The 17,455-nt window shown below is 26.5% G+C and overlaps 1 protein-coding gene across 1 annotated transcript; it reads right to left on the bottom strand.

Annotated features, from left to right (window-relative positions):
* Positions 1 to 365: 365 nt before the first annotated feature.
* On the bottom strand, positions 366 to 2,324 carry LOC126909232 (uncharacterized). Its single transcript, XM_050691651.1, has 5 exons — positions 2,310 to 2,324; positions 1,477 to 1,900; positions 1,013 to 1,279; positions 592 to 753; positions 366 to 529 (listed from the first exon to the last, which is right to left on the bottom strand). The coding sequence occupies exons 1-5, from the start codon at positions 2,322 to 2,324 to the stop codon at positions 366 to 368; spliced, it is 1,032 nt and encodes a 343-aa protein (XP_050547608.1).
* Between the last annotated feature and the right edge of the window lie 15,131 nt (positions 2,325 to 17,455).

Below are 17,455 nucleotides of genomic sequence, written 5' to 3'. Positions count from 1 at the left end.
GTCCATTGTAACGATCTCGAAATTTAGTATTAGATGTTTCGTTTTTGACTAAAACTTTATCACCAATATTATATTGTGTGGTTTTCGACAAAGGATGCTTTTGTTTTACTTGTTCAGACGCTTGTTTAAGCAATCCAGGAACTAATTTTCTTATTTTCTTGATTTTTGAAATCTCTAAGAGTATGTTTTGATCTTCTGGTGGTATTAAAGATACTTTTGGACTCGAACTCATGGACTAAGTAGAATGGTGAGTAACCTGTAACTTTATGAATAGAACTGTTGTAAGCAAATACCATGTATGGTAGATAATCTGACCACAATTTTTCATTATCTTTAACATAATTAGAGATCTTATCAACTAAAGTTTAGTTTTGACACTCTACTTGGCCCTGAGATGTTGGATGATAGGTTACGCCGAATTTCTGATCTACATTTAATGATTCTAATAGTTGTTTAACTGTTTTACCTGTGAAATGTGTTCTATTGTCGCTTTTTATAGTACGCATACATCCAAAACGTAATATAAGATCTAAAAAAAAATGAACTGTAATACGCGCATTTGCATTTGCGTACGCTTTCGCTAAAACTTACTTATTTTGTCTGTCGCTACTAGAATGTATATATTAGATTTTGAATTACTAATTGGCCCAATATAGTCCAAGTATATTTCTTGCAAAATTTCCCCTTTTTCTAGTGGGTACATTCCTATTTTAGGCGGTTTGGGTTGTTTAAAAGGCTTACGTTTTTGACAATCTAAATACGAAAGAACATACGTTTTTATTTCTTTACGCATTTTAGCCAATAATACCGTAAACTTATTTTAAAATAAGTTTTATTAAGACCTTGGTATCCACCTAGCACCGAATCATGAATTTCGTGAATTACAATTTTTTAAATTTGCTAGGTAACGCGAGCACGAACTTAGAAGAATCTTTAAAACTATTTTTGTAGTATAATACATTGTTATCCTTGATAATATAATTTTTTGATTTATTAAGCCATGTAGTATTGCTTTCATTTGGATTTTTAATTGCAATTATGATATTTTGTAAATAATTATCCGAAGCTTGTTCTAATTGGATATTAATTGGTTGTACTAAATTTACGTTGAGTTGTTGCAATATTGTATGCACGCCTATTTTTGAAAGCTCTGTAAATTCAGAAAGTTTTGGTGGTTCGTCTATTATTTTACTAAGACAATCTGCAGCTTTGTTAAAAATTCCTTCTTTATATTTTATAGAATTATCAAAACCTGTTAGTTTAACTTTAAGTTTATTAACTATACGTGAATCAGTTTTAATATTTAATAAGCTTGTTAAGTTTTTGTGATCAGTCCAAATTTCGAAGTATTTTCCATGAACATAAGGACGAAAAACAATTAATGCGTGAAAAATTTCTAGACACTCTAAATCCATTGCGCTATATCGGCTCTCAGCTTTAGTTAGTTTTTTGGATGAATTTCATTGTTTTGATTACGTTGCTGGAGGATAGCACCTAAATCCAATTTAGAACCGTCAGTTAGAATTATAGTTTCTGCATTTTCATCGTAGTGAGCTAATACTGGCTGACTAGTTAATTCACTTTTCAGTTCAAGAAAAGCACGTTCATGTGTGTTTTCCCACTTGATGGGTGAACGTTTGTTATTGAGTTTACCTCTAGTTAGATCTGTTAAAGGTTTTGCGATGTTACTAAATTTTGAAATAAAACGTCTAAAATAATTAGCTAGACCTAAAAAACTGCGAAGTTGTTTAATCGTTTTAGGTTGTGGGAATTTTTGTGTAGTTTCTATTCCCTGTTGAGTGGGTCTTATTCCTTTCGTATCAATAATGTTGCCTAACACTTTTAATTCTTGATAGCCAAATCTACATTTAGATGGTTTTAGTTTTAAGTTATACTTCTTCTAAAAATCTGTAACGTGACAAAAAGTATCAGTTTATTTTTTTTTTGTCTATTTGTATATATAGATATTATTTGTGATTTTTTTGTGCGCGTGCGAGATAGTCAACTGTGTACTACTTCGGACCGGTTCATGGACGGCCTTTATTTGTACATTCACCCTGCTGCTTTCCTATCTTGAACGTCATTTGCACTGCTCACCCCCTACATTGTCGCCTTATGATATGTGATAATTCAACTTATATTTCAAATTATATTGATTTGTTCATTTTTGAAAAAGTTATAGCAGTTTTAAGTAAAAAAGATTAATCTTTAATAAATAAATCAATGTATTTTTTTTTTTTTTTGTAGCACAGCATTTTACAACAAATCGGGGGAACTAGCCTAAAATATTAGCTGTTATTTAGTATTACTAGGAAGAGATACATTATGTTAAAAACTAAGTTATAAATAATATTACAAAAAAACTTATAGAAGTGCTTTTGCTTTTTAGAGTTCAAGACAATTGATCGTTTATGTTGGGAAAATAATTTTACAAAATAACCAACAGGTTATGTTAAAACCTAGCATAATATCAATTAACAACAGAAAAGATATTTTTGTTGGGCATATCACAATAACATTATTGTAATACAGAATTGTATCGGTCACTACACTACGGCGAAGAATGGCTAGGAAATCAACTTACCAGATGGACTGTGCTATTAATAATATAGTTAAGACTCGATTTGAATCTATTATTATCATCTCTCAATTAGTGTGTCGTATATTATTATTGCTATCTTATTTGTTATATCATGTTTTTACTACATATTATTGTAGAGTTTTTTGAATCAAACAATATTTTCCTTACCAAAAATTAAAAATTTTTAATAGTTACCGAGAAAATGAGTGTCTTATCCTTATTGAATCACTCTGTATAAAGTTCAATTAAAAATGATACCCCAAGGGTAGTATTTTAGGTTTTTTTGTCTATCTCAAAAACATTAACTTTTAAGAAAAAGTTTATAGAAACTTACCGTTGAAACTATTGACTTGATTTATTTTATAAACCGTCCACTGCATAAAAAAGTTTTAACGCAAAAGTTTTTTTGAATTAAATTTTAATATATTTTTTATGTAACATATTTTACTATTCAAAAGGTATGACGATTATTCTATGAAATTATACGGTTTTCTCAATATCTTCATAAATTTAAGAGCTACAAAATTCGCTATGTTTATGGTCTTACAAAAAAGTCATTCACAAGATAAAGTTATTGTTTGTTATTTTTAAACGCTTTATTACATGTTTTTATGTGGTATACTTCAAAAGAAGATTCTAATTTTACAACCTGTCGTTTATTGTTTATGAATATTATGTTCAAGTATTTTTTTATATTTATAACTATAGTTTCTGCTTATACAACTTAAAAGTTGAGATTTTTATTATTGTTTTATAAAACGGCTTCTACATCTAAAATGGATCTTTGGGATACAAATAAAATTTATTTAGGGTACATGTCAAATCCAATCATCGGTATTGAGTTACCATGAAATAAACAAGGACTGTGTGTTATTTTTTATATCATACGTGTGGTTCATTTAAATATTCACTATAGTGCCACTTTAGTTTACAATGAAATTGAAATGTTCTGGCAAAAAGCTAGAATACCTATTAAAAAAAAAATGTCACTCCGTACAAAAAATTAAGTCATTGTACAATGAATGGAGAAAACTACAAAAACATGCGACTAGAAAGTCATCATTAGATACAAAAAATAAAGAGGAATTTGTTAATAAACTTGATGACTTATTTGATATTGCTCATTCTGATGCTTTAAACTTAATTAAAATGGAAGTTCATGAACAATTTTTATTGGCTCAGAAGGAAAAGGGGTGGGCAGGTTATATGTTAGGTGTCGATAATTTCAATGAAAAATATGAAATAAATCAACATATGAAAAATATAGATATAGTCCAAAGAAAAAGAAAAGCATATGATGAAATGAAAATGTTAGGCAATTATAAAAATGTCTTAATTAAAAAAACTAGTACTCCCCATCTTAGAGGTAAAAAGAATATTTTAACTGATAAACTGGCCGCTGCATTTGATAAGTGCAAAATTAGCGACAGAGACGCTGTTCATATATTAATAGCAACTGCAGAATCATTTGATCTCAATACATCTGAACTAATTATAAATAAGACCTCAATTAATAATTTTCGAAAACATTTTCGTAAAAATAGAATGAAAAATATATACAGTAATTTTGATATTTCTTAAGTCCGTGCATCATTCATTGGTATGGAAAACTTCTTCCTTCATTATCAGGAATACAACTAGTTGAAGGGTTACCAATAATTGTGTCATATAATAATGTAGAACAACTACTCGATGTGCCTGAAATTTCTTCTGGTTCGGGAAATGTCAAGCAGCAGCTTGTCTTTGCAGCAATTGAAAAATGGGGTTTAACTGAAAAAGTAAAATCATTATGTTATGATATAACAGCTTCTAATACAGGTAGACATAAAGGTACCTGCATATTATTGTAGCAAATTTTGCAACATGGGGTGTGATATTTTGTATTTACCATGTAGATATCACATTTTTGGAATTGTATTAAAAAGTGTTTTTGAAATCAAATTTAATTTAATTCATCATCTGCACCAGATGTTCCTATATTCAATAAATTTCAAAAGTCTTGGAAAAATATAAATAAAAAAAATTATTCAAGTCGAATGGATAATATTGTTTATTTAGAAAAATTAATTAGTTTTGATCAATTACAACCTCAAATAAATATCAATCTCGAGATGACTATAAGGAATTTATAGAACTGGTCATAATATTTTTTGGTGAAATATATTTGAATGGGATTTATTTTAAACTTCCTAGCTCAATTTATTGTTTTAAAAATATGTTTGTTTAGAGACCAATTTGTATTATCAATCAAAGAATTTAACAATATTTGTTTGTTGTGTATTTTTATTATAAGTGTATATATTAAACAATAATTTAGTTCACCTAATGCTATTTTAGCGTCAAATTAAGATTTACAATTTATAGAAAATATATTGAATATGAACAAATAGATATAGATTTTTCTAAAGTAGTTTTAAAAAAATGTCCGGTCACTTATGGTATTTAATATCTGAAACAGCAACATTGGCATTTTTTGATCAAAAATACCAAAATTAAAATGGTAAATTCATTTAATAATCACGAAGTAACTTCATGTACGCACAAACGTGTAGTTTTAGAATTCCATGAAATTTATGAATACAATAATAAAAATATTGAAGACTTCATTTCAACGGAATCAAACAATTTTTTTTGAAAAATTTGAAATTGAAACTGATTTTTTAGATTTAGATCCGTTGTTATGGAAAGACAACAATCAATATAGAAAAAGAAAAGAAATTGTAAATTATATGGCAGAGAGGGATGTGAAGCTCATCGAAGAATATAATAATATTTTAATAAAAGATGAAGCACAAAAACAATACCTACTACAGATTGTTAAGTAGTTCTTAGTACCTTATTATATGTAAGTCTGAAATTTTTACTATAATTTTACAAACTATTCAATATATCTTGTGAATAGTAAATGGTAGAAAAAAATGTTAAATAAAAAATATATAGAATATTTAATTAAAAAAAACTCTTGTGCTACACTATTTTACTGCATTTGACAGTTTATAAAATAAATCAAGTTAATAGTTTCAACGGTAAAAATAGAATATTTGCATTTTCATAGTTTTATAGGCTAAATAAAAATTTTTCGAAAATTTTTGTAGCTATTTTTTTTTATGGAAAAATATTATATCTACTAAAAAGTTTTTATAAACTTTTTTGTAAAAGTTATTGTTTTTCAGATAGACAAAAAAAACTAAAAAAATACGTTTTGGGGTATCATTTTTAACCCTGTTGGGGCATAACTTAGATTTGAACAATCATCACCAAATTTTGCTCAATTATTTTTTTTGGGTATTCGAACAATTCTAGGGGGTCACACTTGTAAATATTATTAAAAAAAAAATCTACCAATGTAGCTTACGGTCACTCTAGTAGTAAAGTGTTGCACCCAGATCTCCTGTAGCGGCTACTTGAGCAAACTTGGCAGCTTGCGCGAATGCTTCTTCGCCACTAGGCAGTGCGTCGTCTCCTTGTCAAGCGAAAAATTCTGGCGTGGCAGTCACTTCATCTTATGTCGGTATTACTTAAAAAAATAATTTTTGATAAACAAATTTTATTAATATGTATTAGTACATCGAAATGGGGCACCGCCAAAAGGTGAAATATTTATTTTTAAAAAATGCATAGTTGGTACTAGAAAAATGTTGTAATTATTGTTATAATATAATATTGTATAATTTTATGGATATTAAAAACATTTATTTATGTAAATCATCGAAATTATTAGTTATTATCATTATTATTATCTATTTGTCCTATTATTTTATCATAGTAAACCAAAGATATAATTATAGTATGTTGTTATTTGTACAGAATCAGTTGAATAATAATTATTACTATAGAAAGTTTATCTTAAGAACATTTAACTATATCATTTCTACCAATTCTATTTAAAACTTGGTAGAAATTTTATAAAAAAATTCTATTGAATTTATTTTAACTCTATTAAGTTGCCGTTTAATAAAAATTATTTTAAAAACTTTCATGAGTTTATGAGTTTTCTTTAATTATACAATATAATTTTAAAACAAATCTGATCAAATTTTCGATAAAGTTCTGTCTTAAAAAATATTTTAATAATTTTAAAGAGTTTCTTTAAACAATACAATTCTAGTATATTTTAATTTATATAATAATTTTATCAAATCCAGGTAGTAATACTTGGTTAAAAAAATTAATCTTATAGATTTATCAAATTTGAATTGTCCTCAAGACAAAATGAGTGCAATGTCAATGTGAATTTTATAATTGTAATTTATTTCTTTATTATTATTATTTTTTATGCATAATTGTAAAATTTGTATATTATACTTGAATAATTTTATTTAAATTTTAAATCGAACACACCCTCGTCAATAAGTGATGCTCCAATGCACTGATCCAATGCACTGATGTACATTAATTGGTTTTGTACTTAACAATTTAAAAATATGTAAAGCCATTTTCATTTATAAAATGCATTTAAATATATGCAAATCGTTTCATTCTTAGAAAAAATGTCCAACGTGATTTCCCCCTAGTGTCCTAACAGTTGGCTGAGCTGTACCTAAACGGGGCATCGCTGGCCCTATATAATTTATATTCCACTAAAAGGGCAGTTAGCGGTTTCTTAACCAAATAAATATAGACCTTCAACTAATAACGATAACAAGCATTTATTTCTATTTAATATTATTTAAATATAACCCTACTGGAACTCTAGAGATGTTGGTGGTATCCAAGTTAGGTGAGAGACGGCGGCGAGTATACACAACTCGAAATAATAATAATAATAATAAAAATAATAGTATTTAATTTAGTACCCACAATAATACTGTCCGAGTTAAGTTATCAGATCAATAAATGTAGGTTGCCGCAAACGTGGTAAATNGTTATCAGATCAATAAATGTAGGTTGCCGCAAACGTGTTAAAATGTCGACTGCCTTCGTTATGTTTTTAATTAATTTAAGAAAAGTGTGTAATCGGTTTTAGTATAGTTGTTAATTGTTAATATTGGTGAAGGACGAATAATCTGTCCGTGACAAATGTATTTGTTATTTTTTTTTTATCTTCTTTTATATAAATTTTGTACCATAATAATCATATTATTGTCATACAACAAGTATTTAATAATGTAATGTAGATTATTCATGACTTCAAACGTTTTATGAATTAGATAATTAAATTATTTGTGTTAGAAATTCGACCAGTTATATTGTAACTACCAAAGAATATTATTACTGTTCATCCAAGTTACAGTTATTATAAAACATGTGTGAAGTTGAATATAAACGTAAATTTATTGTACTGTGTTCAATATTATAAGATCTAAATAATTGTTCTAAAAAAAATATATGATGTAAAAACCAAATTATTATTATTTCAAGATAATAAAGAAGTATGTTCGTGAAAATTTCAATTTATTTCAATTATTTAGTTTACTTTATGATAAAGTTGGTGTATCTACTAATAGAAACTAGGTTGGATAAAAAAAATCCCATCTTCAAAATTTTAATGAGAATCATTTTAACTTTATTTTATATATTAAAATAGGCATCTTTTGATGATTTGAGATTTTTAAAAAAAATTTTATAACATATTTTTTAACATATTATTATTTAAAAGTCGCAGTAGAAAATAGAAATGAAAATATTAAAAATAATAGCAATTATACTATTATAGCAACCGACGAAATGACGATCGTACACGTAGTTAATTTTAAAAATAAATTACCCAATTTAGTATTATACTATTATTTTACCGATTAAAAGCCTCGCTTATAATATACCTAAAATATATAATTAATTTTCTCCTTATAATTAATTTTAGGAGGGGGTCCCGTCTTCCAAGCCACGATCCGCCATTGAAAATAACCCAATAAACAAAATACTGCCTCTATTATTTAATTTTTGGTCAAATATTATGATAATAATATCAATATAGTTTGATTTTTACTGTAGAATTCAAATTTATTAGTTTCAAAATTGTAAGTAAAAAATTTAAGAATAAATTTCACAAGATATAATATAACAATTAAATGTATTATACAAGAAATATAAAATCTAATATACACCAATGTGGATAGGGGGGACACTTAATACTAATGCCACTATTGCGATGATATAAACAAATAATAAATAATACAAGTGAGTCTTAGAAAAATAAATGAACAAGCATTATACTTATCTGCTAAATGAAACGGCTGATGATAATGTTGAATATTGAAAGGAACAATTGAAGTCGAATGCAAGTAACTGACCAAAGTGAACAATATGCTGTCAACGGTATTGTGATGTATCTCAGAAATATATAGACCCAATGGCGATATACTGAGCGCACAGGTACGACAATAGCAAAGGTGATATTTTCTTTTTACAGTAAAACGATTACAAAACTACTGGCTCGCAAACGCCATAGAGCTCATCACAGAAGAAGCGTTAAGATGGCTGCGACAATGTTAACATAGAGAGAAAACCGACAACAACTCAATGTAACACAACGATAACATGAATTATCAAAAACATATTTTTAGCTTCCACTGACTGAAGTTCTTCCAGCAAACTGAGAAGATATTAATTTTACTACGATGTGTTTTTTTTTGTGTCTGTTACCACTTTTTCTCAGCTCTCACTGAACCGATTTCTTTCAATGATACGTCAAATGATCACAAATCGTATCTAGTAGAAGAAATTACCCTCAAAAATTGAAAAAATTTCCCTTGTTCCCCGTAAATAGGGGAAACCTCCAAAAAAATTACAAATTTAAAAATCGCTAATTTTCAAAATTTTGAAAATTTTTTTTACTAAAAACTGCCATAACTTTTTCAAAAATGAACAAATCAATATAAAATTTTTTTTTTATAGATGCTTAATGTCTTTACCTATCATTTAGTTTATTTTTTTTATAAATTTTACCCTAGACCTGCCCACAGGGGGGGATTTAAATGACAACTTTTTCACAAAAAATTAACTTTTTCAACTTAAATTTTGAAAGTGTTCCGGAAATACTGACACTTTTATATATATCTTAAATTAAAGCTAATGTAATGTATTTTATTATGTAAAAAAAATTACAGAATTTATTTTGTCTTCACGGTGAAAATAGCTACCTAATGCTATTATTGTGTGAAAATTCTCGATTTTATTTTTTACATTTTTAACTTTATAATGCTATGACATATTGAAAAGTGTATGGATCAACATAATTTTTCTATGAGAAATAATATTTTTTAATAATCTCTTTTTCATTTGACATACTTTATCTAAATCAGGATATTAATAAGGAACTAGCAGAACATGTAGCTTTTGGAATAATCCACCAAATTTTTTAAAATTAAACACTATCTAAAGATTTGCATCGAAGCGTTTTTTTTTATAGTGATTTTAATCACTGTCAGATATCATTATACTTGATCCAACTATGCCACGTCACCACTATGCCCCCCCCCCTGTGCTGGTTTTTTTTTTTGATAGCATATTCGATCGATGTGTATCCAACAGATATCATAATTAACGTCATTATATGGTATATTTCTAGTAGATCTCATGCAAGCTTAAATTTTTTTTAATTTTATTTTTTTGCATTTTGGTTGATAATTATGTATATTATAAGTAGAAAAAAAAGTATTCACTAATCTTAAAAACTTATAACTTTTTAAAAAATAATGTGTAAGCTAAAATATATGATATTTTGAAAGTATTAATAAATACTTATCAATTTTAATTTTTTTATTTACGATTTAAGCAATTGTATTTTTGATATATTATCGTATATGTAAAATTATATACTGTATTTATCTTAAAATTGCCTTTTTGTATTACATAACAGGTGTTTTATAATTTGGTATAATAATAGTAATTTATGGGCTTATTTTCACTTACAAAAGACAAAATTATTTGAAATCTCAAATACATATTTTTTTTCAATTTGATCGATCTTAAAATAGCAATTTTAATTTTTATATTTTTAATAATTAATAATTTTAATTGTTTCTTAAGAACTTTGAAATACAAAAGCATTAAGACACTATGATATAATTTTATTCATTTTGATTAGCTTGGCTGTTATTAAGTGTTTCAAGCTACTCAACAGTATTATACCATACGATAATTAAATCATGATTTAACGTGACCAAAAATTTAATTATAAAATATTTATGATTGTTGTGAAATTGTATAAAACAACAATTTATAAATATTTATAAATGACGGTTGATCATCAAATACTTTTCAATTATTTTTTTTTATCAAACAATTCATTTATACTAAATATAATAAATGACATAAGAATTTCATGTTATCATTAAATTACACATCAGTATAAATTTAATTAAAAAATATGAAAAATTAGCAAACCTATGCGAAGTAATGGTTTACTTGATTGTAATAGTAAAAGTTTGAACGTCTTTAGTTTTATTTTAATCATTTTTAATATTATAAAATTAAGTAAGAAAAAAGAAATTACATATAATTTTAATTAAATTAATTTTTGATATGAATATAATTATATCATAATATAGTTATTTTAAAACTAATACAGTTTAATATAAACTGTAATTTAAACCATAAAATTTCATTTTTTTACGTAAAATGTCTTTGTAACTCAATTTTAAGTCTATATTTTGAATGACATTTGACAATTATAACTCACAATTGTTAAGTAAAATTTACGTTCAGTTAATTATAGTGTATATTGGAAAACTCAAATACCAAATCTCGACGTCTAACGAATACGATAAAAAATAACATTATTGACTAAAAGCTCGCATTAAAAGGTTCTGTTATAGGTAAAATTTTCAAAGTTTGACTAAAAAATTTAATCTATTAGTCAACATCTTTAGTCAAAGCCATTAATATTAAACCAATAGGTGCGATCGAAAACTGAATCATAACACTTAAATGTAAAATCGTTTCACAAATAAAACATTTATATAAGAATGAATCAAGTTAAAAAAGAAATAATAATTAATAAGAAATAATTCATGTTTTCTTTTTTTTTTAATACATAAATCATCAGACGATGTTGGAAAAAGAAATCATCGAACAGGCTGCAATAAAATACAAATCAATTATAATAATAATGCTTACAGCAATAATAATTAGACTGACTTAAGTCATCTTTTTTTTTGACTTTCAATAAATATACTCTGTTTTTAATCAGCGTAATAAATAATTATAGTAATAATCATCATCANCGTAATAAATAATTTTAGTAATAATTATCATCAGACAGTGCCAGAAAAAACTTCGGTCGCTGTTGGAATAAGAGAAAATTTTATAAAAATAATATAACACTCATCAATAATTAATAATTATAATAATTATAAATATCTAAAATAATATTAATCGAGCTGTATTAAGATGCTAAAATAATTGATTTTAATAACTAATGTTATTTCATTGGAATATTGGACACCGTGTGAAATATTTATCATCATTGAACGTCGTCATTTGAGATAATGATGAATGTCAGGGTCACGTTTTTGAGATGTCGCGCTAGCTAATTGCTTTATCAGCAAGAACGTTAGGTGCTATAACCGACTAAACTAGAGTTTCATATGTTAGGCCAGTCAACGAAAGAACAATGGCGGAAAAAATTCCCAACCAAATTTTTTTTTTTTAAAAAGTTGAATTAAGATATGTATAATGACATACTAAAAGTCCTCATCGATTAGACTTGAGCTTTTTTTTTTTACAGCCTTGCAAAAGTTCAAAAATATGAGCTTTTTTAATTTTCTCAAAAAATATTTAACTTACAAAAAAAAATTTCGTACAAAAGTTATTTAAAAAACAATTTTACACAAAAAAGGTATCTTATATTTTTTCATTTAAACAAATATTTTTCGAGTTACATTACATTTAATATGAGTACTAAAATTGATTTTCCAATTTTTTTCATTTTACGGTTACTTTTTATCATGTTATACTTACATTAGACAAAATGTTATAAATGCATATGTGTGTATGTGTAAGTTTATTTATTTATAGTATCATCAAAGAGTAGTGAATAATAAGATACAACCGATAGAGTAAGTAATTGATTTGACGCTATATTGTTTAAACCCAACTAAACGCTAAATTGTACATTCCTAAACAACAATTATATTATGTCTTATATAACAATAATATATTATTATGTTATATTATGTCTAATATAACAATTATATTCTTGAAGGAAGAAGAGGTAGAGGAAGACCAAAAAAGAGATGGAGGGATGCTATTGAATGCGATTTGAGGACAGTTGATGTGAGCGTAGAAGATGTAGGAGATCGTGTCAAGAGGAAGTTTAGGATAAGGGCGGCAGACCCCAAGTATTTGGGATTAAGACAAAGAAGAAGAAAAAGATTAGCAGAAATTCTGGTGGAAATTGACATAATATAATTGTTGTTTAGGAATGTACAATTTAGCGTTTAGTTGGGTTTAAACAATATAGCGTCAAATCAATTACCTACTCTATCGGTTGTATCTTATTATTCACTACTCTTTGATGATACTATAAATAAATAAACTTACACATACACACATATGCATTTATAACATTTTGTCTAATGTAAGTATAACATGATAAAAAGTAACCGTAAAATGAAAAAAATTGGAAAATCAATTTTAGTACTCATATTAAATGTAATGTAACTCGAAAAATATTTGTTTAAATGAAAAAATATAAGATACCTTTTTTGTGTAAAATTGTTTTTTAAATAACTTTTGTACGAAATTTTTTTTTGTAAGTTAAATATTTTTTGAGAAAATTAAAAAAGCTCATATTTTTGAACTTTTGCGAGGCTGTAAAAAAAAAAAGCTCAAGTCTAATCGATGAGGACTTTTAGTATGTCATTATACATATCTTAATTCAACTTTTTAAAAAAAAAAAATTTGGTTGGGAATTTTTTCCGCCATTTGCCAAAATTACTCCTTCGTTGACTGTCCTATGTTAACATAATAAAAATCGAGAATAATAGGCGTTCTTAAAATACAAAAAGTATTTCGGTGATATGCTTACGAATTATAGCATTCCAAAATAAAAGCGTATTAATAAAGTAAAAATGGACAGTAAATTAAAAATTTTTATTATTTTATAATAAAATGTAAAATGAATATTAATAGAAAGTTGTAAGCAGTTAAGTATAACATTTAAGCCATAATTCCTATTTCAGAAATAAATGTGATTCTTTAATATTGTAATCTCTTGTTGCTATAATTTTTGTTTAAATAAGAAAAAGTTAAATCTTTTTAAAACATTTATAATTAATTCAAGCACTTTTAACCATCTATTTTACAAAATTATTGTCACGCTAGTCATCATGTTGTGATCTCGGTTTGTTCAGCTGTCACAAATTACTGGGGTTAGTCTTACTGTGTGTTAGTTGTCGGCGAGTGGTGTCAAGTAGTCTGTTGTACTATTGTTAAACGTAATTAACTTGAAGTGTCGTTGTTTAATTTTTAAACTTAGCGGGAAGGATTTTTTTTTTTATGATAATAACAATCTGTACAATAAGTATTTTTTTGACACTTTAAATAATGACATTAAAGGAAATCACCCAATGGTAACACCTTAATTCGATAATTTAAGTTATACTTTTGTTAAGATTATATTGTTCGCGTTGTTTTGTTAAGTTAAAAGGTCACGGTTCCAGTTTCATTTAAGTCGACGTGGTGGGTTATCAGGTATTGTAAAAGTATGCATTTTTTTATTTAAGGATTTGTGTTTGTGTTAAGTTTTGAGTGGAATCTAGTGTCGTGTAAAGTAGCGATTTGACGCTAAGTTCTTTGTGTAAGTTGTTGTTTGTTACATACCAGGGCGTGCCAGTTATCATTCTTAATACGATGTTTTGTTAAGCTTGTATTGGTCGGATATTTGATGGATTGGCTGGTCCCCATATCTGGATGCGGTAAGGATTTAAGAAACAAATTCAGTACTTAATATTTATTAGTGGTTTTTTTGTAATTGACATATATGAATTGTAAAATAATCGTTATAATAATCTATACAATTAATAGTAATGTAGTAATAGTAATAATAATTGCGACGGAACTACGACTAATTGTTATTATAATATTTGACCTGACTATGCAAAAGTCGAGTGGTCAACTATGTGTTGGATCATGACACTTGCGCAATTGTTTTTAACATTATTTATCTCAGATCAGTAATCTGATGACTGACAAAAGTATAAATATAAATTCAAGAATTTATTTAACTATTATTATTCTCCTGATCTGCTATGAAATGGTTTCATTTGTTCAATATGGACCGGTAAATTTTTTAATTTGTTATTTTTTGACATTCTTGATGTGATAAGTTGAAGCTTATGTTACGTAATTGTAATATTATATTATCATTTGTACTTGTATGTCGCTTATAATGAATATACAAGATCACCAAAACAAAGATTCCTTCTTTAGAACAAAATATAACCAGTTAACTATGAGATAAAATCTGATTATTGTACAGTGTCGGCGAACAGAAAGGCAAGTAGTTCGGACCGGTTGACCAACTGCCTAGCGTCACATAAGGGATCGGTACTACCTACCAGGCTGAGAGGTCATGAGGGTTGCTGGTAGTCTCAACGACGGTCAGTGTTCAGAACCAAGTAGAAGAAGAAGGACGTAGCAGATATTCCCCTTTTTTATATTTCATATTTATTTAATTGTTGTTTCATTTTTTGTTATAAGTTATTTTCTTAATAAAGCAAGTAGGTTTGATCATTCACTATAAGTAAGTTTGTTTTTATTTATTGCATAGAATAAATTTGTCTACAATAGACAAATTTATAATAACACAATATTATTGATAGTAACATTTAGAGCAACTCTAAATAAGTTAACTGCATGAGTTCAACTAGGCACAGCTACGTTAGGCATAATTCACGTAATCAGAAATAAATAATTACAGTATGGTGCCTTAACTATATTTTAATTATTTCCGTTTTATAGACATTGTTGTCGGCGCACTGCGGTGGTCGATTGACGTCTAGGGTACTCGTGCAAGGCGGTACTCTACTGTTATGTGTCAATGGTACTCTGCGGATACCATGACATGTTAAGGGCACAATATTCACAGATTAAGCTACACGACGTAATGCATATAGTATTACTTGTTAACCAGCGTAGGTTACTCATGCAGTTGGGTTATAACGACTTTTGATATATTTTACACATGATAGAGCTTCATACTATGTTTTTTAATATTTTATGATTACAGTCCATTCACGAGTATTAACATACAGATTTAACACTTAAATATAGAACCTCATTTAAGCCAGGCCAATAACATTTAACAATGATTCCAGCTTCCAAAATCACGCTAGGGATCACCGCACTACCCTCATCAGACTATAAAAACTCATTTTTACGATTATAATCAATTTTTTTAACAATTTCAAAATTCACAAAATCTGCTACACTCTATTCATAATTCTCACTCTCTGGGACTTGGTTTTTTTTTAATTCAATATGTACTTCGAATATTTTTTTAAATTAAATGAAACCTAAAATAAATTTAAAGTGAATTTTGTTTTGATGAATCTTTTAAACCATCTCAAATCCAACCCAACCTTTTTAATATAAATAATAATATTATAGTATTTGTGCAATTCTACGTATTAGTGTAAAATTCGTAGAAATTCAATGCTAATTTTTTAATAACATTTATACAATATTTATTTTTAATTAAAATATTAATTATAAGATTTCTTTCAAATCCGAGTTTATATTCTAGGTATATTTTAAAAGTGTCACTATTAAAGTTTCTGGAATTTAAAATTACTCAGAATATAAGCTAGATGTATAAAATATTTTATAATTAATACCTTATTGAAAATAACTACTGTTTTCATGTTTTTAGAAAATTTTATCAAAATAACAAGTATAAAAATGATTTTGAAACAAATAGCTCAAATAATGTTGATTTTATANCGAGTATGAAAATGATTAAGAAACAAATAGCACAAATAATGTTAATTTTATAATAATAGCTCTTATACTTACAACAAATAGATAGTTATTTATCTTAAAATAACGAAATTATTTAATTTTAAAAATTTTTAATTTTTAGGTCGTCTACCGTAAAATTACAATGAAAATAAAAAAATCTTTTTAAATAAAAAATGACGAAATACCTGAATTTATTTCATCATTTGTTATAAATAATTTTGTATGTTTGACGAATAATTTGAAAATTTGAACTGAAAATAAATGCTTTTACATACAATTACCAATATCACAAAAAAATCATAAATAGATTTAAATATAATATGCAAAAAAATAACTTCAATGCTTTGAAAAATAGAATAACTAATTATGAATATTAAATGAATTTAGCCATGTTATTATCAACGAAAAATTACTCATCTAGTTAGAAATAAACAAATAAAAAATTTTGAAATGTTAAATTTTTATACGAATAATGATATTATGAAAGCAGACCCGACACTCTAATATTTTTTCATTTGGTGGGTGGGGTGGGGGTGAACTGCCGACTGAACTTTTCACGTAAATGCACACTAAAACTTCTTTATTTAAAAAGTATAAAATTACAATAACAGTATTTGTTTAACAAATATTTTGTTTGGCCATAGTTAATACAATTGTAAATTGGTTTTCTAGTGCTCCAAAATGTTTAACTAAAACTTTTTTTCTTGCATATTTTTTGATTACATGTTTTATTTTACAATCATCATTATAAGTGCTGTCACGGGATAAACATTCAAGTTATACCCTATACTTTGAAAGCTGATTTCTCATAGTAGAACAGTCGTCGGACAAAATTACTTGTCTAATATTGTAGTAAGTTTTAAAAGCTTTAAAAAGGTGGTTGGTTAGAAAATTGCAATTTTTCTGGCACATTTTCAAAATTTAAGTATAAAAAAACCCAGCACAGGGGGGTCGCGGCACAGTGGTGAC

The sequence above is a fragment of the Daktulosphaira vitifoliae genome, unplaced genomic scaffold, assembly GCF_025091365.1.
Source record: "Daktulosphaira vitifoliae isolate Bord-2020 unplaced genomic scaffold, ASM2509136v1 Scaffold_201, whole genome shotgun sequence".
NCBI lineage: Eukaryota > Metazoa > Arthropoda > Insecta > Hemiptera > Phylloxeridae > Daktulosphaira > Daktulosphaira vitifoliae.
The sequence above is the reverse complement of the archived record's forward strand: the minus strand, read 5'-3'. Positions and strand labels throughout refer to the sequence as shown.

Excerpts from the sequence above, each read along its gene's own strand:
- LOC126909232 (XM_050691651.1), bottom strand. Across the intron at positions 1,280-1,476 it reads AGGTGCTATCCTCCAGCAAC|TTAATAAACTTAAAGTTAAA; the intron begins GTAATCAAAACA and ends ATTCACGTATAG. Across the intron at positions 754-1,012 it reads AATTAAAAATCCAAATGAAA|ATTGTCAAAAACGTAAGCCT; the intron begins GCAATACTACAT and ends TTTCGTATTTAG.